Source organism: Ovis canadensis, chromosome 20 (genome assembly GCF_042477335.2).
Source record: "Ovis canadensis isolate MfBH-ARS-UI-01 breed Bighorn chromosome 20, ARS-UI_OviCan_v2, whole genome shotgun sequence".
Taxonomy (NCBI): Eukaryota; Metazoa; Chordata; class Mammalia; order Artiodactyla; family Bovidae; genus Ovis; species Ovis canadensis.
Window position 1 is genome coordinate 55,513,128 of NC_091264.1, and position 25,656 is coordinate 55,538,783.

Genomic DNA, 25,656 nt, shown 5'->3' on the forward strand with positions numbered 1-25,656 from the left:
GTCCTGACTAGGCCATGCGCTAGCGGTACCACCCGGGTTTACATTTTTAACTTTCAACTTTGCCACTCCCTTCCTTCTCCAGTACTTTACAGTCCTTTTCCCAACTTCTCTTCTGCTTGTGCATATGACCCCACTGTCACCTACATTCCAATCCTATAAACCAGAAAACATAGATGAATGAGTAACTGGTAAACATTCTCCTCAGTTAGAGCCAATACTCTGAGCATTTTCAAACTTCCCATGAAGGACCACAGTAGATACTAACCAGGATGTTATCTGTGTTCTTTTTAAATGATTAAAAACTGGCTTAAATGACAATCACTATGACGATACAAACACCCATGTTTGCTTTAAAGTCTTTATTATCCTGAATATAAAAGACAGAAGTCCTCTAGGATATAACAGAGTTCTTTATGTGGAAACATTATTTTTTACAAGTGAAAAAATAAATACCTCTTGGAATAAAGGCTTATATGCTAATATGTGCCATAAAAAAGTAGAGTTTTAATATTTGACAAAATGTCTGTGCAAAGAAACAAATGCATAAACACATTACTGCTACATTAAGGCAATATGGAAAGTATACTCAGAAATCTCAGTAAAGTGACAGTGTAGGTTTCTAGCTTTAACGTAGCTAGTATTGCACCCAATAAGGTCACCTAGGTTTCCCAACATCCTAGAAAACCCACAAGCTGACCAGCGTCCAAAATTCCCAAGTGGGAGTGGAAAAACATGATTAAAAATACAGAAACAAACAAAAAACCCGAAACCTCTCTATAACATAGAGGGACAACAAAGAGTTAATACCTAAGCATTTACTACCAAAAAAGAAAAAAAGCATATAATATCTAGGACATCTATGATAAGGCTGTAAAAGGCTTGATGGATCAAGCAAAAGCAACCCCACTGGGTGAAGCTGGAGCAGGGTGCATGGGAGAATTCACGAACCACCCCATTTGTATGCCATGAAGCGTCATCTCGGCGAACAATGCTCTCCCTTCCAAGGAACATGCACTCCCTTTTCAATCTTAAAATGTTCCCCCAACTCAAGAGGCCCAAGGAGTGCCAACTACTACATAGAAATCGTCTAACTAAACTGGTAGCATTCTATCATTGAAAGGCTTGGGGATGTGGTAAGAAGAAGGGAGACGGAAGGGACAGGAATCCATCCATGTGGAGTGATCTGCTTTCCACTGGCCAGACTGGTTTAAATCTGACAACTTTGTTGCCCACTTTAAAAAAAAGTTCCCGAATCGATTTTTAAATCTGCTTGCCTCCCAATCATTTTGAACAAGTTAGAAAAAACAGAAATGACATTAAAACGATGACTATCTAAGAAAAATTTTCCTATTAAAAATGTCCGGAGCTCCATGACCCATACAAAAAGAACCAAGTAAATCCTTAAAACAAATTCTTACAAAATTGGCTGCAGGTAGGAAACTTACCTTGGGATACATTAAGGAGACTTAAAACATCATTTTCTAAAAGGTACCCACTTTAGGGTTAGGCTGATGTCAAAGATTTTTCCTGATTCCTTACTTGATCATAAAAAGAAGGAAAGTCCAAGGAATGTCTCTGGGTCCCAGAGCTCCTCCTGGTCACCACCCAGCAGGTGCTGATTCTACACATGGTACATTTTGGCGGTGAGAAGTAGTTATATTCTTTCTATTCTTCCTTGTTGGTTTTTCTTCCCCTATACGTTGCATGGCAGATGGGTGTTGGAGTATTTCCTCTCTCCACAATCTATCTCTTTTATAGCTTATACTAGTGCAGTTCATGGAGACATGGCATGTCCTGTAAGTGCACAGCAGATCAGATCACAGTCAGGTTGAGAAGACTGGTGTGCGTTGGCAGGTAGACGTGCTGGATGTGGTCCACCCGTGATCTGCAGACGGGACACAACTGGAAAAGAAGAGGCACTACAGGTTAGGACACCTTCTCAGATCTGTGTCTTCAGTATTTACCTGTGGTACCTGTTACAGTGCATTTTCTAAATACGTTGTGGTCACAATTATTTCTAGCTTTTCCCTGGGAGAGATCTTTGCTTTCTGACCAGTTTGTAAGTTTGCACTTGACAAAGGATTAAAAATAAAGATGATAATACACATATACAATGGAATATTACCCAGTCATTAAAGAGAATGAAATAATGCCATATGCAGCAACATGGATGGGCCTAGAGATTGTTAAGTCAAGCAGAGAAGGAGAAATATCATATGACACCACCTATGAAAGTGAAAGTGTAGTTGCAAAGTCGTGTCCGACTCTCTGCAACCCATGGACTGCAGCTCACCAGGGTTCTTCTGTCCATGGAATTCTTTAGGTAAGAATACTGGACTGGGTTGCCGTTCCCTTCTCCAGGGGATCTTCCCGGCTCAGGGATCTAACCTGGGTCTCCTGCATTGCAGACGGATTCTTTACCATCTGAGCCACAAGGGAAACCTGACATCCTTTATAGGTAAAATCTCAAAAGAAATGATACAAATGAACTTACTTATAAAACAGAAAGAGACAGACTATGAACTTATGATTGCCAGGGGGAAAGATGGGGAGCAGGGATAGTCAGGGAGTTTGGGATGGACATGTACACAATGTTATATTTTAAATGGATAGCCAACAAGGACCTACTGTATAACATAGGGAACTCAGTGCAATGTTGTGTGGCAGCCTGGATGGGAGGCGAGTTTGGGGGAGAAAGGATGCATGTCTATGTATGGCTGAGTTCCTACACTGTTCACCTGAAACGATCACATTATTAATCGGCTATACCCCATGTATGGATGTGAGAGTTGGACTGTGAAGAAGGCTGAGTGCTGAAGAATTGATGCGTTTGAACTGTGGTGTTGGAGAAGACTCTTGAGAGTTCCTTGGACTGCAAGGAGATCCAACCAGTCCATTCTGAAGGAGATCAGCCCTGGGTGTTCATTGGAAGGAATGATGCTAAAGCTGAAACTCCAGTACTTTGGCCACCTCATGCGAAGAGATGACTCATTGGAAAAGACTCTGATGCTGGGAGGGATTGAGGGCAGGAGGAGAAGGGGACGACAGAGGATGAGATGGCTGATGGCATCACTGACTCGATGGACGTGAGTCTGAGTGAACTCCAGGAGTTGGTGATGGACAGGGAGGCCTGGTGTGCTGCGATTCATGGGGTCGCAAAGAGTCGGACGCAACTGAACTGAACTGATAGCCCAACACAAAATAAAAAGTTTTAAAAGTAAGTAAATAAAACTAAAGATTATGAAAAAGTATAAACTGAAGGAAATTAATCAGGTTTTCAGTCAGACTCTAAACACAGCACAGTGAGTGAAATGATTCTGACGATCTTTTGCTGTGAGATGAGACTGTAGTCCCCACGTGCGCTGACTATGAAGCCTCGGGCAGGGATGCAGGAGACCCAGAGACCCTTCCAGAGACTGTGTCCTTGGCTAGTTGGCTTGGACAACATCACTGGGTGGATGCCACATGGCCAGGGAGCATGGTTGCTCCAGTCACAGGACAGTCACACACCCCCACCCCCACCCTGGGGCTGGCCTCTCAGCAAGCAGATCCCCTCCTCAATCACAGGGGGAGCCTTAGGTGTGAGGGTCAGACAACGTGGACAGAAAAAGGCAAATTCACGACCACTCCTGGGGAAAGAGTGTATTGTATAGTCTAAGGAAGAATGCAGGCATCCTCTTGGCTCATGTGTAGCCCTAAAAATAGTTCTGAAATTAGCAGCTTCTTAAGGACTAGAAGTTATTTAGGGCTAATTTTACATAAAACCACAGCGACATGTAGCTAACAGTTCTAGGGGATGAAAACAAACTGAAAAAAGTTTTGTAAAAGGAAATGCAAGGTGCAAGAAAGAAAAACCTACTATGTAAGAGGTACTTTATTTTGTGTACAAACTTTAAAAGTAGTTTGACTTGCTAACTGAGAGCCAATCCAAGGGGACCTGAGAAACACAGTTGGTAATAAAAGGAAATGAATCATAAATAATCAGGCAACAACCTACTGTGAGTTAACTATCACCCAAAACTCTAAGAATTCTTCCCCAAATAATACGTAAAAGATACCATCCTCCTAAGTGTCAGGAAGCAGAGAAAACATGAAATGGAAAAGAAGGAGTTCAGCCTTCTTTTGGGAGATCTTGTTGGAAGATCCAGCCCAACGAGATGTCTTACCGTGTAAATCTGATCCTCGTTTCCAGGACTGGAAAGAAGCCTGTAGTTTAGTAATTACATTGTCGAGAAAAGTGTGCTAATCTATACTGTTTTCTAAGGGCCACACCTTCCTAGTCACCAGATACAAAGACCTTCCCCAGGTGGACATGGACATTTTCCATCAGCGCCTCCACAAGTCAGCACCTGGCCCGTGGCAGCCAGCTAAGCAGCAGCCCCTCACCTGGAGCCAGGCAAGACCTCACCTGGAGCCAGGCGGCCCCCTCACCTGGAGCTGGGTGGCGCAGCCCTCGCAGCACACGGTGTGGCCACAGGGGCAGAAGGCCGAGTTGATCTCACCCTCACAGCAGAGCACGCACAGCATGGCCTCCTTGAGTTTGCGCAGCTTCTCCTGGAGGGCGCGGGTCTGCTGGCAGCCGAGGCCCTCGCAGCTGCTACAGCTGGTGCTGCTCTCTGAGGACTTCAGGGGAGAGTTTGGGGGACTGGGGTCGCTTCTGGGTAGGAGGTCCACCACACCCGCGTTATATAGAGCCCGCCTGGCGTGGTCATATGCCTCCTTGGAGGTTCTTTTAATATCGAAGACATACTTCTTGCCCAGGTTGATGTTTTCATTCAGAAAGAGAGAAGCCAAGTGGCCCTTCAGGTCTCGGCTGTACTGCATCATGACGGCACTGGTCACTGTGTCACACCTACGGACAGAGACGCAACACCCACCTCAGTGCTGACAGGCCAGGGTGTCCCCACGAGCCGGACCTTAAATGCTGCCATGAATAGGGAGGCTCGTGTCCGCAGACATTTAACATTCTTGTCTGCATGCATGAAAATAAATCCTTCCAGTCTCGCATGTGTTAAGCATCTCAATGATGCCACCTCTATGCTTCTCAAATGTCTCCTGAGAAAGGACCTCTGGTTGGGCAGCGGTGAACACAGAGGGCACCTCCACCTCCACGGACAGTAGCTACAGTCGAAGGCAGCTTATGGCGAGAAAAGGGACATTTTTCTTTGTAACCTTGGATTTATGCTAAAAATTTCTACAAATTTTCCATTCTGCTTCACAATGTGTCTATTTTAACATAAAATAGTTCGGTTGCCTGCCAATTACATTTTGTAGCTTTTGATTTTCCAAATATTTGAGTCAAATCACAACACTAAAGCACCCTCAGAAATGAGGGAATCAATATGGTTATCGAGGGATCCTCATTACACACTGAGGATTCAGAGCAGCTACTCTCCCAGGGAGGAAAAACAACTTGGGTTATCCTGCAGGGAAAGGGCAAAAAACAAGGGCAAAAACAAGCCCTCACTGAACAAGCCCTCACTCAGAGTTACCTTGGTCAGGGGGTGGGGAGAGTGGGGGTGGTGAGGAAAGGGGCTAAGAGATGAGCAGTGGAGCGAGTCTGTGCAGCTCACACTCACACCTTCCACGCCACATGCACATGTTCTGAAAGAAAAGCAGGACAATGTTGAGAAGGACCCCTACTAGGGCAGAAATGAAGGGCTCACAAATAGCCGATTTTTTAAACTCTGTACACGATTCACTGACACAATGATCCCAGGAATTGTAGGAGGTTTGCTGTCACCTGGAAACCTCAGCCCCGAGGCAGACCCTGGGGTCATGGAGCACAGGGAGGGTACGTGCCTGTAAAACGCGTGTGTCTCTGTGATGGCTCGGTAGAGCCCACTGGCCGCCCTGGTGCTGATCATCTTGAACAAGAGCACGATGCTGTTCCCAGACTCCTTGGTGACGGTCAGGTACACGTTCTTCCCTGACTGGGTGGCCATCTGCACCACGGGGTAAGCGATCCTAAAACGGGGGAAGAGAAAAGTAAGCCAACTCAGGGGAAGTCCGCCACTGCGCAGGCACCTAGTGAGGTTCCCATGGGCCGTGGCCCAGCCATAAAACCAGATGCTCAGATAAGACCATCAGATAAGCACTCTGCTTGCAAGTTATAAAGGTTCATTGAAAAGCACTTGGGGTAAGTGAAGAGGAGCTCTAGAGGGAGTTTTGGGGGACTGTGTGTAGGTGAAATGAGATTTTTATAGCCATGAATGACATTTGAGAAATATTAACTCCGCCACATCAGTACACTTAAGCCTGCATTTAAAAAAAATAATGGAATGGTTATCAAGGCCTGAATAAAATTAATGTACCTACCCCAAATGAAACATGTTATCCCTAAAGGACGACTGTTTAGTAAATCCCTCTCCACTTTCTATTTTCATGATCAGAGCTACAAGAGTATATACACACTTGAAGTGAAGTCGCTCAGTCATGTCCAACTCTTTGCGACCCATAGACTGTAGCATACCAGGCTCCTCTGTCCATGAGATTTTCCAGGCAACAGTACTGGAGTGGATTGCCATTTCCTTCTCCAGGGGAATCTTCCCAACCCAGGGCTCAAACCCAGGTCTCCCGCATTGTAGACAGACACTTTACCATCTGAGCCACCCTAAACAAATTTAAGACCTGGGATACCTATTAATTGGGCTGAAGTCATCTTTACAAATGGAGATTCCTTCAGGTCCAACCCCAATGAGGAGCTTCTGCCCCTCGCTGTCCCTCACAGAATGCCATTCAATGCCGTAGTTTTCCATTGCTGACACAATCTGCAAAACTTGGTATTCGGCTGAAGCCTGGCTGGTCCCCTCCAGCTCCTTATGCTTTGCCACAATGCTGTAAGACACCAAAAGGCCAGAGTGTACAGACAGGTTAACTGATGCAGTCTTCAGAGAGAAATCTATTATTTCCACTAGTGAATTAGACTGACACTGTCATTTACGAATCATAAAAACTTAACGCTATATATTATTGATGTTTCATTTAATTAGCAACCTTATTGTAAAATACTTTTAAGACACTGTTCAAGATCTCAACTATTAAATATTTAGTAGAAAAAACTACTGGGGATGCCAGATGAGGATAAATTAAAAGAACAGAAAATCTCTAAAAATATATGTAAGAAATTTATACCTAGGAATGGCTCATGTATTTGTCTAAGTTTACTTTCTAAGTTTCATTATAATATAGCATTATATGGGATTGATTAGGTCATTTGGAACTTAAATATGCAGGATTTATTTTATCTATTGGGGGGGAACAGCCTCCAATATAGTCCTTAAAGATCCCCACCCCCTGGTATCCACGCCCCTCTATAACTTCCTTGAGTATGAAAAAAAGAAAGTGAAGTCACTCAGTCGTGTCTGACTCTTTGCAACCCCATGGACTGTAGCCTACCAGGCTCCTCAGTCCATGGAATTTTCCAGGCAAGAGTACTGGAGTGGGTTGCCATTTCCTTCTCCAGGGGATCTTCCCAACCCAGGAGTCCAACCCAGGTCTCCTGCACTGCGGGCAGACACTTTACCGTCTGAGCCACCAGGAGGCCTTCCTTGAGTATAGGCTGGATTAATGACCTGCTTCTAATGAACAGATTATGGCAAAAGGGATGGGCTGTCACTCAATTCTGAGATTAATTTATAAAGACTCCATCTTGGGTGTTCGCTCTTGCTCTGACCGGACTGCCTGTCTTGGGGGAAGCTAGTCACCATGTTATGCAAAGAGGCCCATGTGGTAAGGGCACAGGCCAGGCAACAACAAGCCACCTGAGCCCAGTTGGAAGCGGATCCTTCCCTCAGCTGGGCCCTCGGAAGAGGGTGAACCCCATGGGCAGCTTGACTGCAGCCTCCTGAGAGATCCGAAGCCAGAGAACCCAGGCAGGCCACGCCAGACTCCTGACCCAGAGAATTGTGAGATGATCTTTCCTGTTTGAAGCCACTAAGTTTTGGAGGGCAACTCATTACCCATGAATAGATAATTAAAACACCTATGTAAGGTCTCTTGATTTAATCCTTTCTGGGATGAAGGAAAGGTCAACATACCCGATAGACTCTCTAAGAGACTTACATTCTTAAAAGGCCAGAGACTTCATAATTTCTGTTACACAGCATTTTGTATAAGGGCATTTATTTGTGTGAATTATATTTTGTGTTTGTAAGTTTCTCAAAGAAAAGGATAAGAATCTTTTGAAAACAGTTGGTTTGAGTGGGCAATGGTCTAGTCTCGACCTCACAAATTACCCGTATCTATCATAGTTTGATCTTTCTCCTGGAGATTCTTATAAATCTGCTAGATCCATGACAACAAACAGGAGCCTGAAGTGAGGCCTCACCTGTTCAAGGTGGCACTAGAGAGCTCCTTGGCACACAGCTCCTCGTAGCTGTACTTGGCCGTGTTCTGGTTGTAGTCCCCAAACTTGGTCTGGGCCAGGAGGGCGCTGAGTTCCACTGCCTGCTCTGGGGAACACTGGAGGTGGCCTGCCAGGAGGGCTTCCTTTATATGCAAGAAAAAGATATGCCTGCAAAGCAATATGAGAATGAGGTTATGCCGGGGGACTAACATGGTTGTCAGACGCACTGCGTGGCAATTCCATAATCCCTTTTAAGTAAGAAAAACAGAGCAGGGTAGAAAGCTACTTGGGAAATGCTTACACTTACAGACCTTTTATTAAAATTATGAGAAGGCAAAATAAGTCTAAGGAGTACATACACACACAATAATTATATACACGTTTCTGCATTATACATTTCAAAAGAAATGATCTCAATCAGAAAAATTTCTTCTTGATGTGTAATTGATATCTTATTCAAATGACACTCAAATCTCTCGTTTTCACCTGAACTTCTCTGCTAAGGCTCATATGCAAATGTGCAAGAGCTTACAGACTTCGCCCCTAGGTGTTCTTCAGTATCCCAATTTCACCTTGTTCGGAGCCAAACTGTCTTCCTCCCCAAACCCACTTTTTCTCCCAGTGGAAACCAGAGACTGATTTGCTATTTTTACCACACACTCAATCTTGATTCTTCATTTTCTTTCTGCCTAATTTCTATCTCTGAAAATTCTTTTAAATCTAGTTCCGTTTTCCCTGTTTTTACTTCCTCTGTCCTACTGTAGCTCTCAACTGTCAGAGAATTTACAATAGCCCCTAGGCTGATCTCTCTTCTAGACTCTGCATGAATCCATCTTCCAAGCTGCTTGCTTGGAAGATATAGACTTATGATATAGACTTGCCATTCCTCTGTTCAGAATCCTTCAAGACATCCCCATTGTTTGCCAAGGAAGCACACTGTCAGCATGAACCCAGACTTCTCAACGTCTTGCCCCAGATTTCCAGCCATCAGATGGCACTAGTAATAAAGAACACGCTTGCCAACGCAGAAGACATCAGAGATGCGGGTTCGATTCCTGGGTCGGGAAGATCCCATGGAGGAGGGCATGGCAATCTACTCCCATACTCTTGCCTGGAGAGTCCACGGACAGAGGAGCCTGGCAGGCTACAGTCCGCAGGGTCACAGAGAGTCAGACAGAATTGAAGTGACTGAGCAAACACACATGCACTCTTGTCATTCCCTCCAGCCACTATGCCCCAGGAAAGGGACAATTCTTTTTTTCTGGAAAAACCAAGCATATTCACACTCCCACATCTCTGGTCTTGCTGTTCCCTCTGTCCTGAAGGCCACTCTTCCTATCCCCTCATCTGGATACCCTTCTGGCTAATTCACACACAAACCATTTAGCTGCATGTAAACTGACTTTCTAAGTGCATCTAACATCAGAGAGTTCTATAAATGTACATAAAACTACACACTGTCTGCAATTAGTTTATAGTCCCATCCTAGTTTCATTCCATCTGACCCTGTCCTAACTGTACGCAACACTGCATTCCACATTTACCAAAAAGTAAGTGAAACTTAGAATCCTTGAAAACTTCAGATGTTGTTACCTGACAATTTGTATTGCCTAAGACTCTGAACAGAGTGTTTAAACTGTCATAGACAGATTGGCCAGGGTTATGAAATTTGTCTCTGGCAAATGCAGAAGTATAACTTTCCCTGATGACTCAATACATTCTTTCCAACATTCTGAAATGCCACACTACTCCCTCAATTAACAAATGAATTGTGATCATCACTGTAAAGCTCTGAACAGGGCTCCTAAACTCAGCTTCCCCCTTCAGCTGGATATCCTTATTCGAGTCCTCAAGTCACTTTTATTTATGTTAGTCTTGTGTCTGACATCCAGGTAGAAGGTATGAGAACAATGCAAGGCAGGAGAACCTGAGGCTAGAAAAAACAAGGAGGGGCACTGCTGAGTGTCTCAAAACTTTGGGCTGACAAGAGCCATTAATCCTCCTTTAAAAAATGCTTAAATTCAACATTTTGTGCCTTCTACAACGATAAAGAAATGTTTAAAATTATCAGACTCTGCCAAACACTGTAGTGTTTTTTTTTCATTCAAAGCCCCCTATGAAGAAATCACAGTAAGAATGCATAATAGCACTGAGAGAACACAAGCATGGTTTTTATTAAACCAAACATCTGCTTGTCTTTAAAGTATTTCTGACATACTGCTAAACTGAGAAGGGGGTCCCTACTGGGGGAAAGATATGACTACAAAAATAACTTGTTTTGAAATATCCAAAGACTGAGATCTAGCAGCCCCATAAAATCTTGGTGTTGCGACACTGCTTCAGTCCCCAGAAGGCTTTTTAGACAACCATTCGGTAAACTTCATCTTGGTTTATGTACCTCTGTCTCTGCAGTCATCAGAGGACATGCTAGCAGCAAACAAAAACCTCAGTATATGCTTACATTAAACAAGAAAGCATGTGCTGAAAGATTTTCAAGGGTATCAGCCAAACTAAGTCTTCTCGATCTTTAATCACTGCTTATGTGAAAGTGTCTTTTAACTGATTTCCTAGGTATTAAGTTAGAGGCTAGTATAGCCGGCAAAAGAAGAGGTTCAAAATCAGTCCAATTTCTTTTTCTAAACTATCCATGCCAACTTCTAGACAGACAACTGCCAAAATCAAAGGCAGAGAAGCAATAACAAAATATTAACAGGTGGCCAGGAGCCTGAAAGTAACCCTGATCCTTTCTCGGCATGTGAGTTGGAATTTTTAAAAAGGGGGTGGAGGGCAATAGCCTTTTCTATATACTCCACATTCTAGGCTGTACTGCGACTGCTACCCTCTTAAGTACAAAAATCCCCCTCTTTACAGAAACTTTCTGGTAGGGCACTTCATGCATTTTGCCATTTCATGGCAATCAAGCAATCTTTTCAAGTCAACAAGTCCGTCATGCATCGTCTCTGTGCCAAGCCCTATGCTGGAGTGCTGGGGTTCAAGGGTGAATGTATGTGATAGTTCCTCTTTTGATGGAACTTACAGTCTTTTGGTGTGAAGGAAAGTATCCTATCAAAATAACTCAGGCTGCAAACTGGCACTTAGGTGACAAGTTTATGCTCTCTAGAAGAGCACGTGGAGCAGCGATAGCAAAGGTCACAGCGGCGGCAGGCCATCAGCAGACTTTATTTAATGTGTTCTTCCCAGATGGAGGATGACAGGGCGTGCAGAACCACTGACAGCAAGGAATCCAGGGATGGCTCAACAGTTAGGGGTGGTTCTGAGTGAAGTATTTTCTTCTATTATTTTCCCTTGAACTATTTGGCCTGTAACTGACTGGTTCATGGATTTCACCCTCTCCCTTTTCGTAGGCTGGGTTAAAGGTTACCAATATTCTCAAAATAAGTAGATGTGTTCAAAGAAGTCAGACCTGCAGTGAATTGCCTTTTTTTTTTCCCCAAAGATCAAAAGTGATTGGCATATCAAATTCAATTTAGGCTATTGCCGCTGGGGCAATCACGTGGGCCCCCTGGGGCAATCACGGGGGGGGGGGGGGGGGGGGCCGGGGCAATCACGGGGTGGCCCCCCGGGGGCAATCACGGGGGGGGGGCCCCGGGGCAATCACGGGGGGGGGGGGGCCCGGGGCAATCACGGGGTGGCCCCCCGGGGGCAATCACGGGGGGGGGGCCCCGGGGCAATCACGGGGGGGGGGGGCCCGGGGCAATCACGGGGGGGCCCCCCGGGGCAATCACGGGGGGGCCCCCCCCCGGGGCAATCACGTGGGCCCCCCACGTGGCCCCCCCCCCCCGGGGCAATCACGTGCCCCCCCCCCGGGGCAATCACGTGGGCCCCCCGGGGCAATCACGTGGGCCCCCCCCCCCCCCCGGGGCAAATGTCTATGAATATATCTTAACAGACAAGCTCATTTTCTAAACATTCCTTTGGCTGCACCTTGAAATTCATGATTCTTCCAGTTTTACTCAGTTACTAAGAAACTGGATACTTTCAGCATAGGATGGGGCTTGGAAGCCCAAAGTGAAAAATTACCAGCTAACTCATGTTTTTGCATTCATGAATTCACACTTACTGCAGCATTAGGGAAGATTAAAAAGAAAGAAAATAGGAATAAATATGAGGATATATATTTTAATTTAAAAAAAGAGCCACACATCCTTAATACGTTTTGTTTAGAAATATGTACTTAGAATTTCCTCTATTTTTAAAATGAATTCCTTTCCACAATTTTAAGCCATAAAATTAGGTCTTTTAAGAACTGTAATCAGAATACTCTCCTCTAAACCGTGCCTTGTCTCATAAAGAAATCATCTAATAATCAAAGCAGAATTTTCTGCAAACCAATCGGGAGTTGTGGATCTGTTCATCACGGACAGTTACTCTCTATTACTGCCCTCCAGTTATCTTGCCGGTTATGTAATTTTGAAAAGCTTTTCATGACACAAATATAAGACAACTATATCCACATTCACTATTAAACTCCAAATGAAGTAACCAACTAAAACATCTCTAAAATGGCTGAAAGTGAAAGTGTTAGTCGCTCAGTTGTATCTGACGCTCTGTGGATATGGACTGTAGCCCACCAGGCTCCTCTGTCCATGGAATTCTCCAGGCAAGAATACTGGAGTGGGTTGCCATTCCTTTCTCCAGTGGATATTCCAGATCCAGAGATCGAACTCAGGTCTCCTGCATTGCAGGCAAACTACTAAATAGTTATTTTTAAAAACTCTCCGGTCCCAATAACTGAAGTGAATTTCTCCCCAAGAGACTGACTGAACCTGGCTCTCCATTTTAACAGCTGGTTAGTCCCTCAGAGTGAGACACCCACTGAGGTCACCTGAACGCGAGCCTCAGTTCAATGAGTCATTAAACCACAAGCTCTAACTGCCAGGTTATATTTTAAAATTATCTAACCACAACAGAATTGCTATACGTTTGTTTTGTATCTTAAACTCCAGAGCAACAAAAATCAGTTCAAGATGGATCCAGGCCTAAATATAAAAGCCAAAATGGTAATAGTTTTAGAACAAAACACAGGAGAGTATCTTCATGACTTGGAAATAGGCAAAGGTTGCTCAGAATGCAGTCAGCAAAAATCATAAAAGAAAAAAGTGCATAAGTGAAACTTAACCAAAATTAAAGACTTCTTCCAGTCAAAATGCATTAAAAAAAAGACCAGCCAAATCACAAGAAAAAGGTACACATATAAAACAAATATCTGACAAAAAACTGGTATATACAAAGAATGTGTGCAGCTCAAAAATAAAGGCAACAACTAAAGTAAAAATGGGCAAATGACCCGAACAGGTATTTCACAAAAGATGTTTGAAAGGCCAATAAGCTTATGAGAAAGTGTTATTAATCAATAGAGATGTAGAAATTAGAACCACAATGCGCTAGCACTGCAAACCCAGCAGAAGGCGGGCAGGAATGTGGAGGAACTGGCCCCCCCGCACACTGCTGACAGGAGCACAGAATGGTACAACTGCTTCTGGAAAAGGTCTGGCAGTTGCTTGTAAGTTAAACAATTACCTCCCTCTATGACCCAGCTATTTCAATCTTATTTACTCAAGAGAAATGAAAACACATGTCTACAAAAAAAGACACGTGCTTGAATGTTTATAGCAGCTTTCTTCACGACAGCTGGAAAACAGGTGTTCATCAATGGAGTATGGATAAACAAACAGCAGTACATAATACAATGGAATACTATTCAGCAATCAACAGCAACAAGTCACTAATGTATACAACAAGACGATGGGTCTCAAAAAATTTATGATGAACAAAAGGAGCCAGACATAGAAGAATACCTACTGTGTGATTCCACTGACAAGAGGTAGAACAAGCGTAACTAATCTGTGCTGGAAAAACATACAACCTGGTTGTGGAGTGAGGTGGGTGGAAGTAGGGAAGGAGAGCAGAGAATGACTGCAGAAGGGCATGAGGGAACTTTCTGGAGTGATGGTAATATTCTAAATCTTAAAAAGGGTTTCATTTAAACAGGTACATCCATTTGCCAAAACTCACCAAGTGGAATATTACAATTTATGCATTTCATCATATGAAATTTTATATTGAAAGAAAAAAGAACTATAGGCAAAGACTGAGTTCTAGTTAACGATATGCATAGTGAAGTATTTAGGGAGATATCTACTTACAACTTATTTTGAAAGGTATTAAAAAAAACTTATTGGGTAGAGGGACCAATAAGTGGATAAATATGTGATAAAACAAGAATGTCAAACTGTTAATAGCAGAATCTAGGTGTTTTTGGTGCTCAATGTAAAAATCTTCAACTTATCTGTACATTTGAAAATCTTTATAGTTAAGAGGTTGAGAACATAATACTAGTAATAGGGTCAAGGTTCAGAATTCAAATGAGGAGCCATAACTAAAATGAACCATCAACTCTAACACATTTCATGGAAAGTTTGCAACTGAGAAAACTGTCACAGCCAGTAATTACCAAGTCAGGTCTCTATTCAGGCTTAAGGAAATCTTTCTCAAAGCCCAAAATGTAAAATGGGAATCACTGATAAATTTGCTTCCTCCTCAGGCTCCAAAGCAGTTAAATGGTAAGGAGGGTACAGGTGAGAGAAATTCCTCACTTCGAACTGATTACAACTCACTCCAGAAAAAGTACCTTGAAGCATTAAATCTCACTTCTAAAAGGTATGATTACTCACTCACTGGAGATAGCTGTCCCTGGGAAAATAACAATCCAGGCAATCGCAGAGTTTAAGAGTGTCAACTACAATCTCTTTCTCAGCAATCTAGATTAGAGGCCTGGAATCAGGGACACAACTCAGAATAAATATACCTGGAACCTAATCCCACTAGTCACCCTGGGTCTGACCCTTGCTGCTGCTGCTAAGTCGCTTCAGTTGTGTCCGACTCTGTGTGACCCCATAGACGGCAGCCCACCAGGCTCCCCCCATCCCTGGGATTCTCCAGGCAAGAACACTAGAATGGGTTGCCATTTCCTTCTCCAATGCATGAAAGTGAAGTCACTCAGTCGTGTCCGACTCTTCTCAACCCCATGGACTGCAGCCCACCAGGCTCCTCCGTCCATGGGATTTTCTAGGCAAGAGCACTGGAGTGGGTTGCCATTGCTTTCTCCAGGGTCTGACCCTTAGTGCTCTCTCAATAGTCAGATTTTATTTATAATGACATTCAAAATGAAAAGTTCATTTTTGCTACAAATCAATTTCTCAATGTTCTCTGATATTTTATATGTATATATAAGTATCAGAAGTTCAAAAAGAGATGAAGGTGCCCAGGTGGGCATCCTGTGGCTAAAATAAACAGAAAACCACACAAACGTCCCATATTCTGAGCAAAAAGACTTAATAAATTAGAATTCAGAAATTTGTAATTAATACTTTCTTTGAAAATAATATACATGTCTGTTTTTAATCTTTTTTACTTTCCTGGGGCCAGTGTTACATTTGGGTGTATCAAAAAAAAAAAAAGAATGTGTTGTTCCACTCTTAGACATGTAATTGATATAAAAAACATAATATTCCTGCAATGTATCCTATGGAATTTACCCATCATGAATCACACAAAGGTAAGTTCTATAATCAACACTTACCCTCGTGACAATGTTTTATAAGATTCTGAACTTGATTACAGGCATGGGCTAGGGTCAACATGATCCAGCTGTGGACTGATTTGAGATTATCACCTCATCTCTGCCTATAGTTTATATGTGGTATTTGCTTTGTGGGTTTCAGTGATGCCATCGTTCCTGAACTTTCACATGCCTAAGTGATTTTTGTTGGGAGATGGGGAAAAACTGAATTTAATAAGTATCAAGGGCCTATAAATTGGCTGAAATTAGATAAAGCCGGCCTGCAGCTTGAAAACTATCTGAACTTCATAAAAGGTCCAGGTGGGTGGTAGTTCATCCTTGATAAGAACAAACAGCTACAATAAACAAATGGCTTTGAAGAGGGGGTGAAGGAAGCAAGCAAACAGAAGAATGCCAAACACTGAGCAAATTATTAATCAAGAAGAACCGCTAGAAACTGTTTAATGATGAGATTTCTTTTAGATCATCTCAAACTTTTCAGGTTATAGAAGCAAACTGGCAAAGTATGTCAATATCTACAAGAAAATTTGTATTATCAGTATCAGTTAACCCCATTTTTACTGACTTCCAAGTTCTTAATTCATTGATTCAGCAAATATTTACGCACCAGGTACTTGTTAGACTCTGGGGATACATGGTTGATCAGCTCCTTCTTAATGGAATTTAGATTATTAGAGTAGCTGATGATAAGCAAATGGTCACAAAAGTAAATGAGTGCTACACATTCGTTAAACGTTGTAAAGGAAAGTGGCACGATGTATTAGGAGAGTTCAGTCTCCTCAGTGGGCCTAGAGAAGGCTTTTCCAAGGAGTGATGAGTGAGCTGGGGCCTGCAATCACACTCATCACTGCTCACAACTTTAAGACCCTAATGGGATGCGACATTCAGGATTACAACATTTCCATGAACATGTACTTTAGCATTCATGGAGTGCTTGTATGGGGATTGTTCTCTGGGATAAAGGATTCAGGTGTTGGTGAATCTTAACTAAGAAGGGTGCCCCCTAGCAAAGAACACAGAGCTCTGCTAAAACGTGGCAAAGTCAGGAGAAACAGAAAGGTTTTATTGGCAGTGGATGGTATAAATACCTACTATCCCTGAAGCATATAATTCCCTAACCTCTGGTTTTGAAAATGTTGACAAAATCTGGTCAGAATTGCTGTGAATAACCAAGAGTCTCTGAAAGGTAAGAATTTTAAAGATCACTGAGATTTCAGATCCATTTTCAGAATATATTAGTCTCACGTTTCGTTTTAATCCACAGAATGGCAAACATCTGCTGAAAATACCTGCTGCTTTCCTCTCTGAAATGTTCCAGCTGAGTCTAAACAAACCTCTCCGGTTACTTTCCAGAATTCCTCATTCAAGAGCAAACAAAATAGTCTGGGTAAAGAATCAAATCTAAAATTAGGCCACATCAGAGACCAGACTAACTCTATTTCCCTGTCTAAGCAGACACTGGAAATGTTTTTTCTATCTTCAGAGAAATGTTATCTAGAAAAAAGCATTAGAAAAGTGATATGAAGAGAAATAGAAGCCAAAGGAAAAAAAAGAAAATCGGCTAGAAGGGATCTTAGAGAAACTCTTTCAGGGTATTCAGCAGGTCTCAAGTCTTAGAAGGCTGTTTACGCCAGTGGTTGGTGGCTGAGCTGAACCTAGAATGCAGGGCTTCCGTGTGGCCCCTAGGACTCTGCTATCAGACAGGCCTTTCCGCCTGTCATTCTCTAGCAGCCTCCCTAATTTGATGCAAAGTAATGTATGAACTGCTCCCCCTTAGGCCAGCTCTACTGTAAGCAGGCTGCTTTAATTGTCCATGGAGGACAGCTTGGGCAGGATATTTCAGCACCATTTAATAAACTGTCCAGACACTTCCAGTATACTAAGTGCACCCTCATGACTTGACTGGGAGATGCTAAAATATCACCTCTCATAACTGGACTGGCAAAGCTGAGCTTACTCACTATGTAAATAGATCTATTTTACTTCCATGGCATTTTATACCAATATTTTATAACAAACGATTAAACATCAAAAACATTAATCACCAGCTTTACTATGTTAACATTAGGGGAAATAAGTGTTCCTGTTCTGTAGTATCTGGCACATAAATACAATGCTAACTATAGCAAAACTGGGCCCAGCACAACTTATGTTCCTAATGAAAAGGTACAAAGCTAATTATAAATCACTTTATCTATAAAGCTGAATGCTATACACAATTTAGGTGGCATTTCCTTAAAATTCTGTTACTTCAGACAATCCCACAGAAAAGTAAAATACTAATATTTCAAAAATCAAAAGTTTAGATCACCTGAATTTTTTGGTATGATTTCAAATGGAATGAAAATCAATTAAAATTACTGAGTCTAACCAGGTATGTGCATTCTTTGAGTGCTATTAGGCTTGAATCTCAAGAGTCAAAGTCAATTGAGTCAATAAAGTAGGAAATTTAATTCCAATTCTAACTCATAAAATGTATTTCTTGCATGAATAAAATGGATTTGATAATAGTTATTAACTCTATTATAAGAAAACACAGGTAAAGAATGTCTGGTAGCAAACTGTAAAATCTGTAAGCATTTATAATACAAATGCACATGTTACACTGTTATGACTGCTATCATTTAATGATGTATTTAGTCCTCCAAGCTTCTGCAGATTAAAAAAATAAATTTGTGTCATCAAAATAGATTTGTAAATGGAGGCCCTGAAATAACTGCAAAATCCGGATAAAACTAAACAATGAAAATTCCAAGAGGTTGTGTTTTATATATATACATATATTTTTTTCTTACTCTATTGCAAGTTATCAAACTGAACTGCAAAGTAGAAGCATTCACAAACCAGCTTTAAGTTAAAAAAGAAAAAGTGCAACCTATCCTGATGTCATACAGACAGCTAAGACATTCTTAAACATGGAATTACTTGAATATTTTGCAAGACATTTTTAGAAGCGCTAAGAATTCAATATACTAGCTTCTCTCAGATACAAAATTGAACACTTCCTTTACCCTTTAAAGCTCCATAACAAGGCAAAGCAGAGATTTCAAACTCAAATAAACAGTATTTCAAAATGTGTGTCTAGCCATCCTCTGGTAAACGACCAAAAAAATAAAGTGACATGCTAAAAATTGCTAAAGAATATGGCTCACTCATCATTACTCAAAACTGTCACACTCACATTTTTTATGGTCGTGGCAAATTTCCAAGCCAAAGTAGGAAAACACTAAAACTAAGATCCAAAGTTTGCTGTGTTTAAAAGTAGTCATTTTCCATTTTTTAAAAAAATAAATATACCACTATAAGATTTAGGTCTCCTGCATTTCAGCAATAAATATTAAACACCAGTTTCCTAGCTTAGCTCATCCTTGAGAAAAGTATTACATCTAGTCCAGGGGAGAATCCATTTTCTGTTTGAAAAAGGAAACCACACGCTCCAATTGTCTCGTACTACTGGTAGCTTTCTAGAAGTAGAGAGACAAATTTAGCAATCTAAACTCAACAATCATGTGTAATGTGTTTGTGGGGTAGCATGTTACTACTGGTGTTAGACCAGTTTTCTTAACTGCCATTTGCAAGAAACTGAAAAACTTAAAAAATTCGGAAAAAGAGCTCTCTGCTACACACTGTAATCTGACACTAGGCTGAAGAAGTTGACCAAGTTTAAGTAACCCAAGAGGAACTGTTTCCTGCTTTCTGTTAGAACAGTCTGCAATGACCTACAGTAACACTGCTGAGGCAGAGGTTACTATCGGGCAGTAGATGCTGTTATCAGGAAGTCAGTTGGGTCTTCTTTCTTTCCTTTTAAGAATTTTTTTGAGTTGTGGCGCTGATCTCAAACATTTGTAAGAATTCATCCCTGCTCTCCCATCGTTTATAAAGACAAGAAAAATACCGCAAGAGCTGGAAAATGCACCCCTGGGCAACTATGCTGCTCTCTTTTCACCTCAACAAAAGAACTGTGCTATGGAAAACTTCTAAGTTATGAACCTCTGTATCAAAACAAACCTGCCTGTGAGCATCTCTGGGAAGGTGCAGTGGCTCTCCCTAAAGGGAATCAAAGGTCTATTTGACATTGGTTTATTTTAGCATCATTTTACCTAGTCTGCTCCTGTAAGATGAGATGAGGCTCCACGAAGAACTTGACTCTCAGTTTAAGCCGGTAAGGGGCTAGCCCATCCATCTGCTGGGAGATCCGGTTTCTCAGATTTAGCCATAAACTTTCACCTTTGCTACCCGTAAACTGCAGTCCAAAATAATCAACTTCTATAATTCCCAATCTCCTGCACACCTAAAACAAAAACGAATGCAGCATAGATAAGCAAGTGGTCCATGTGGTCAAAGCAAACCAAGACTCCATCTAAGATTCTTGCATATGTTTTTAAAAAAAAAACATACAAAGTTCAACAACGGTGTTACAATTCCTGTTGTAGGCTATAAGAACAAAGTTCTAAGGCTCCAGTCTTAAACCACTAGTCGTGGTATAAGAGGCAGGCACAAAAGGAGTTCTCAAAATGCAGCCTTCCAGAAAGCCTGAGAAGGGGAATCCACGGGGTATTTTCCTTCTTATTCCAATCACTGGAATTCCCTCCACCAGCACAATCTGCACAGCTGATTTGGCAGCTTATTATCTGGACAATTTTAACCATCTGGGTTCCAAAAAAATAAACACACAGGAAACACGCCACAAGTGTCTGCTAAGCTTTACAGAAGGCTTTCCAAACACATCTCAGGTCGAGGTGGGTTGAAGGCACAGCGTTTCACTTGAGAGCAAATCCTGACGTCTGCCACACCGCTAGGCGCTGTTTGGAACGGTTTTTTACTCCTAAGGAAACGCGTGTGCTGACAGACAACCAAGGAGTTTATGACCCAAACCCACCGTCCCCAGAGAATCGGGAGAGGCAGGGAGGTGAACCGGCCGCTTGAGAAGCAGTGAGAAGCAAGGGGCCCGGCTTGTCTGCCCAGCAACCTGAGGGACCTGCGACCGCCTCCGGCCACCTCATCCCGGGACGCAGGTGGCGCCGCCGGGCCCCGCGGGGACGACAGGCAGCCTCGTGCACACACCACCTGCAGCAGGTGTGCCGGGCCGCTTTCTTCCGGCAGAGTGCCGGGCTGGGGGACCGGGTGGCAAGCCCGCGGCCCGTCGCGCCCCCGCCCCACCCCCACCGACGGGCCACCCCCGCGCGCGCCAGGAAGGGGGCCGCGCGCCCCTACGGCCTCGGGAAGGAGGGGGCGCAGGCCGGGCGCCTGAGGCGCACTCCCCACTGCCGCCGCCGCCACCACCGCGAGGGCCCCCCCGACCCCGGCCTCAGGGGGCCGGCAGGGGCCCCCGGTCCTCACCTGGTTGAGGCAGTCCTCGCCGTTGGCTTTCGCCTCCACCTCCACCTCCATCAGCACTGCGTCCGGCCTCGTCACATAGCACAGCATGGCTGGGGCCGCCGCTGCTGCCACAGCCGCCTAGTCTTTGGTGTGCGCGGGGCTCAGACTCAGCTCCGGGATCGGCAAGGCTGGCCCCCGGGAGACGGCAGCCCTGCAGACCCCTGCCCTACGCCCCTCAGCCGCCGCGCACCAACCCCCCCCGCCTCGCCAGCTCGCGCGTCAACCGGCTTCCCGAGTCCCGCGGCGGCGGCGCACTCCAGCAGCCCGACTGCCTGCGCCGCGACGGGGGACTCCTCAGATATAACGGCCCCGCCCCCCTCGGCTGGGCCCCCCCCGCCAATCACGGCGGTCCCGCCCCTCCGCCGCCGCCCGGCCAGCCAATAGCGGCGCCCGCTCAGCCGCCGCCCGCCCTCCCAGCGCCGGCGGAGTGTCCCCCTGCCCCCCACGCCGGCCGCCCGGGACTTGGCGGCTCGCGGGCGCCGGAACGCTGTGGAGAGGAGGGAGGCCCCGGAGCGCAGCCGCTGCGTCTGCCCGCTGGGCGACGCTGCTCCGAGCCCGCGACCGCCTGGAGCTCCCGAGCCTTTCTGACGGGCTTGAATTTACAGTGATTAACCGTCTGCAAGCTGCTGCTATTCTTTAGAAGCCTTGGGTCGCTCCAATAGCACGTTTCAGGGTTGAAGGCAGAGCAGCTCCAAAGCTTGACAAAACTCTTGTCTCTGGGGTTTGCCACAGTGACTGGTTGGAAGGCAGAATTCTTGTTCATTTTAGATCTCGTCGTTGGAAAAAAAAAATCTGAGTATAAAAGTTTGTACAGTTGTTCTTCAATAAGGCAAGGAGTTTCTCCTCTAGTGCTTTCTCTATGAACCCTCTCCGAAGGCTTCTGTTTACCCGTGGTGCTGAATCAAAACACGGTTCAGGGCACTAAGGCCCTCTCTCAGGTTGCCCATCCTTGTCTCACGCCCTGTCTCATTTGTTCATTAAACATTAATTGAGCACCTGCTCCAGTGCCAGCCCTTTCTCTCAGACAACCAGGTGTTATCCTCAACTTCAGGGTAAGGGACTCATCTCAGAACATCTATAGAAGCTATTAATAATTTAAAGTCTCCAACTCTTCCCTCATTTACCACTTGTTTCTCTTAGCCAACACGTTACTCAGCCTACATCTTTGGTTTCTTTATAGGAGAAGCCAGAGATGTGGCTTTCAGCCTTGAACCCTTGAAAACTGACTTCTCGCTGCAGCTCAGTGTTTCATCAGGCAGACGGAGACTCTAGTGTCTGTCCTGCCTTCCCCCAGCGTTGCTGGCAAGAGCAACAGAGGTAGTTTTCAAGAAAGCATTTGAATGACCCGGTTTATGGTATATGTAAGGAGATCTATATTGCCAGCTCTGTCACCACCTGCTGATGACTTCTGTCATTATCCCTTTCCTGGAGTTCCAATTATTTCTGTCCCGCTGACATTTATTTACAAAGAAGTAAGAATATCAGAGGAGAAGACTACTGGTTAGGATCCCACCACAGTCTTTCACTAAAGCCCACGATGGCTAAAACTAAACCAAGTCCCAACCTCCAGTGCTGCAGAAGGGCACACACATGCATATCTTTCCTTGTGTCTTTTAAGAATACACCTCACAAGACTTCCCTGGTGGTCCAATGGTTAAGAATCTGCTTTGCAATGCAGGGGACATGGGTTCCATCCCTGGTAGGGGAACTAAGATCCCACATGCTGGGGAGCTAAGAAGCCAGTGCACCTCAGCTGCCTAGCCCTGTAAGTACTGAGCCCTAGCGCTAAAACCAGAGAGTCCCTGCTCCACAAGGAAAGATCCCATGTGATGCAAGGAAGATCCCCTGTGCCGTGACTAAGACCAAACACAGCCATATACACACACACACACACACACACACACACACACACACATATATATATATATATATATATATAATACATCTCAGGATATGCTGCTGAAATAGTCCTGTCTTGTATCAACTCTTGTTCCTGATTCACTTAATTTCAGTTTACTGATCTGGGAAATTTATCTAGGAGACAACACATTTGTGTAATTGTCATCTAATCTGTGCTTAATCTGTAGAAATTTTAGAACTGGGAGAAGAGGTGAGGGGCAAGACAGAGGCCAAGTGTACTGGTAAACAGTTTTGCTTATTGAGTGACCACGCTGGCTAAACCAATGCCAGTGAACCAAAAGTTGTCTAACTAAAGCAAAAAAGAATTTAGTGCACAAAATTTGGGGGAGCTCACAGAATCAGTGGGGACGAGGCTTGAAAATGAATGGAAAGGGAGACATATCAATTGGCCAAAAACAAAAATCAAAAACCAAAACCTAACCCCAAAACAACCAAACACGGAAACCAAATACTCATGCTGTGGAGAAACTACTTTAAAAATAGCATATTTTTGGCTTGCCAGGGATATTTCTTAATACAAACCCGGACCATGCTTTGACTGTGGGATGGTTGGTAAAGATGTCAGTGGGTTTTGAAATTGAATCATCAGATAAGACTGAAGAGGAGAAGGGTTTCTTAAAACAAAACAAAGCTAAAAATGGGAAAAGCAGCACTTGGGGTGGGGGTAGAAATCATGATAACCAAGAAGAAAAAGAATACTGGCTTCTGTTAGCATGTCCAGGAAATAGGAGACCTTAATCTTTCCCTCTCTTCCTCTCTCTCTCCCTGGTTTTTCTCTTTCCTCATTTCTTCCTTGAGTAGAGATATAGAGAGCAGATTAGTTAGGAATGAGAAGGCTAAGTTTGCTGGTGCCTGGGTGAGAAAGCAGATTATGTTCAAAGACCTGGTTAGGGAGTAAAAAGCCCACAGTAGAACTGCTTCCTAGAGGATCCCACCATCTGGCAATGCTATGAAACGTCTGGAGCCGGTTTCAAGCCCCAGCTGGGTCTAACTCCAAAATAAGCCTGCACACCCGGGCCTGGGGGTGGTAACTGTATTGGATTGAGCTGTGACTGGCAGTTCCGGATTAGCCAGAGAAGTGCTACATTTTACTTGTGTCTGCTCTCTTATGCTCTCCATTAGCCGTAACCTCTTAAAGATGGTGTTAAAATTAACCAGCAAAGTAAAAGGATTGGTTGCAAGAAGGTAGATTTTAAAAATACTAATAGAAACCATAGCTTAAATGGCCGTTCAAGTACACCCAGCGTCCACGCCTTTTCTTTCTGTCACAGGTACGAAGGCTAAAGACGGAGTACTAGATAAGATTTGTAAGATGCGATACAATGGTAGTCTGGCTTCAAAATATTGCTTCTGGATGAGCACGAGGTTTGATCTGGCTGGCTGGCTACCCCTCTGTGTGCATTCCTTTCTAAACACTGCACACACTGCTGCAGAGATCCTGTGCTGGGTCAAAGGAAAGGCCCTTCTCCCTCTTTACCTCTTGAATGTTTGTTTGTAAGGGCACAGAGGGAAGAACGGTGTGAGCGACTGCCTAAAAAGCTGTCTTCACCCTCTCACACATTGTTCAAGCTAATTATTCTATCAGCAATGCTTCATCGAGCACAAGTGTGTTAAACTGTGTGGAGTGAGCTGAAATCTCTCATTTGAAATGTTAGACTTGTGAAATTCAGGAGTAGTTTAATTTGATGTTGGCCTGCCATCAAAGTAGAGCATCTCATCTCCAAACCTGGCTGTCTGAAGAGCAGAAGAAGGAGAGGAGAAGTAACACCCATATTAGACTCTGGAACATATAAAATGGCATTGTCTTAACTAGCAGGCGGTTTAAATGGTTTCTTCCCTAGTTGTGACAGTAGTTTATGTTTATGGTGTTCTTCTTAGAAAAGACTGAAAAGTACAAGGGAAGAATGAAGTACCTGTATTTTATCAGGCATTTCCAGTTAGTGTTGCTGTTTTACTTTTGTATTTTGCTCTAATGTGCTCTAAATTTTGATTGTTGTATAATCAAATACTGCATATGAAGTTCTGGAGAAAGATCAAGAGACACTTGTGGTGGGGAGTTCCAAATCTAAACCTAGTGTTATGAATATTAGGAAAATTATAAATAATTATAAGTGGCTCAAATGGTAAAGAATCTGCCTGAAATGTGGGAGACCTGGGTTTGATCCCTGGGTGGGGAAGATCCCCTGGAGAAGGGCATGGCTACCCACTCCAGTATTCTTGCCTGGGAAATCCCATGGACAGAGGATCCCGGCAGGCTACAGTCCATGGGGTCGCAAAGAGTTAGATACAATTGAGTGACTGACACTTTCACTTTCATAAGCAGAAAAATAACCTCCATGAAAAATTCCAATTACTACTCTTTCTCAGCTTTCTCCTTTTAAAAAATTTTCTGAAATATTCCCCTTTC

General features: G+C 43.7%; 1 protein-coding gene across 1 annotated transcript; it reads right to left on the minus strand.

The window, feature by feature from the left end:
* Window positions 1-344: 344 nt before the first annotated feature.
* On the minus strand, window positions 345-21,775 carry MYLIP (myosin regulatory light chain interacting protein). The gene is made up of 7 exons (XM_069564036.1): window positions 21,291-21,775; window positions 20,051-20,241; window positions 8,330-8,515; window positions 6,640-6,837; window positions 5,803-5,967; window positions 4,432-4,852; window positions 345-1,902 (listed from the first exon to the last, which is right to left on the minus strand). The coding sequence occupies exons 1-7, from the start codon at window positions 21,375-21,377 to the stop codon at window positions 1,813-1,815; spliced, it is 1,338 nt and encodes a 445-aa protein (XP_069420137.1). The 5' UTR covers window positions 21,378-21,775; the 3' UTR covers window positions 345-1,812.
* Between the last annotated feature and the right edge of the window lie 3,881 nt (window positions 21,776-25,656).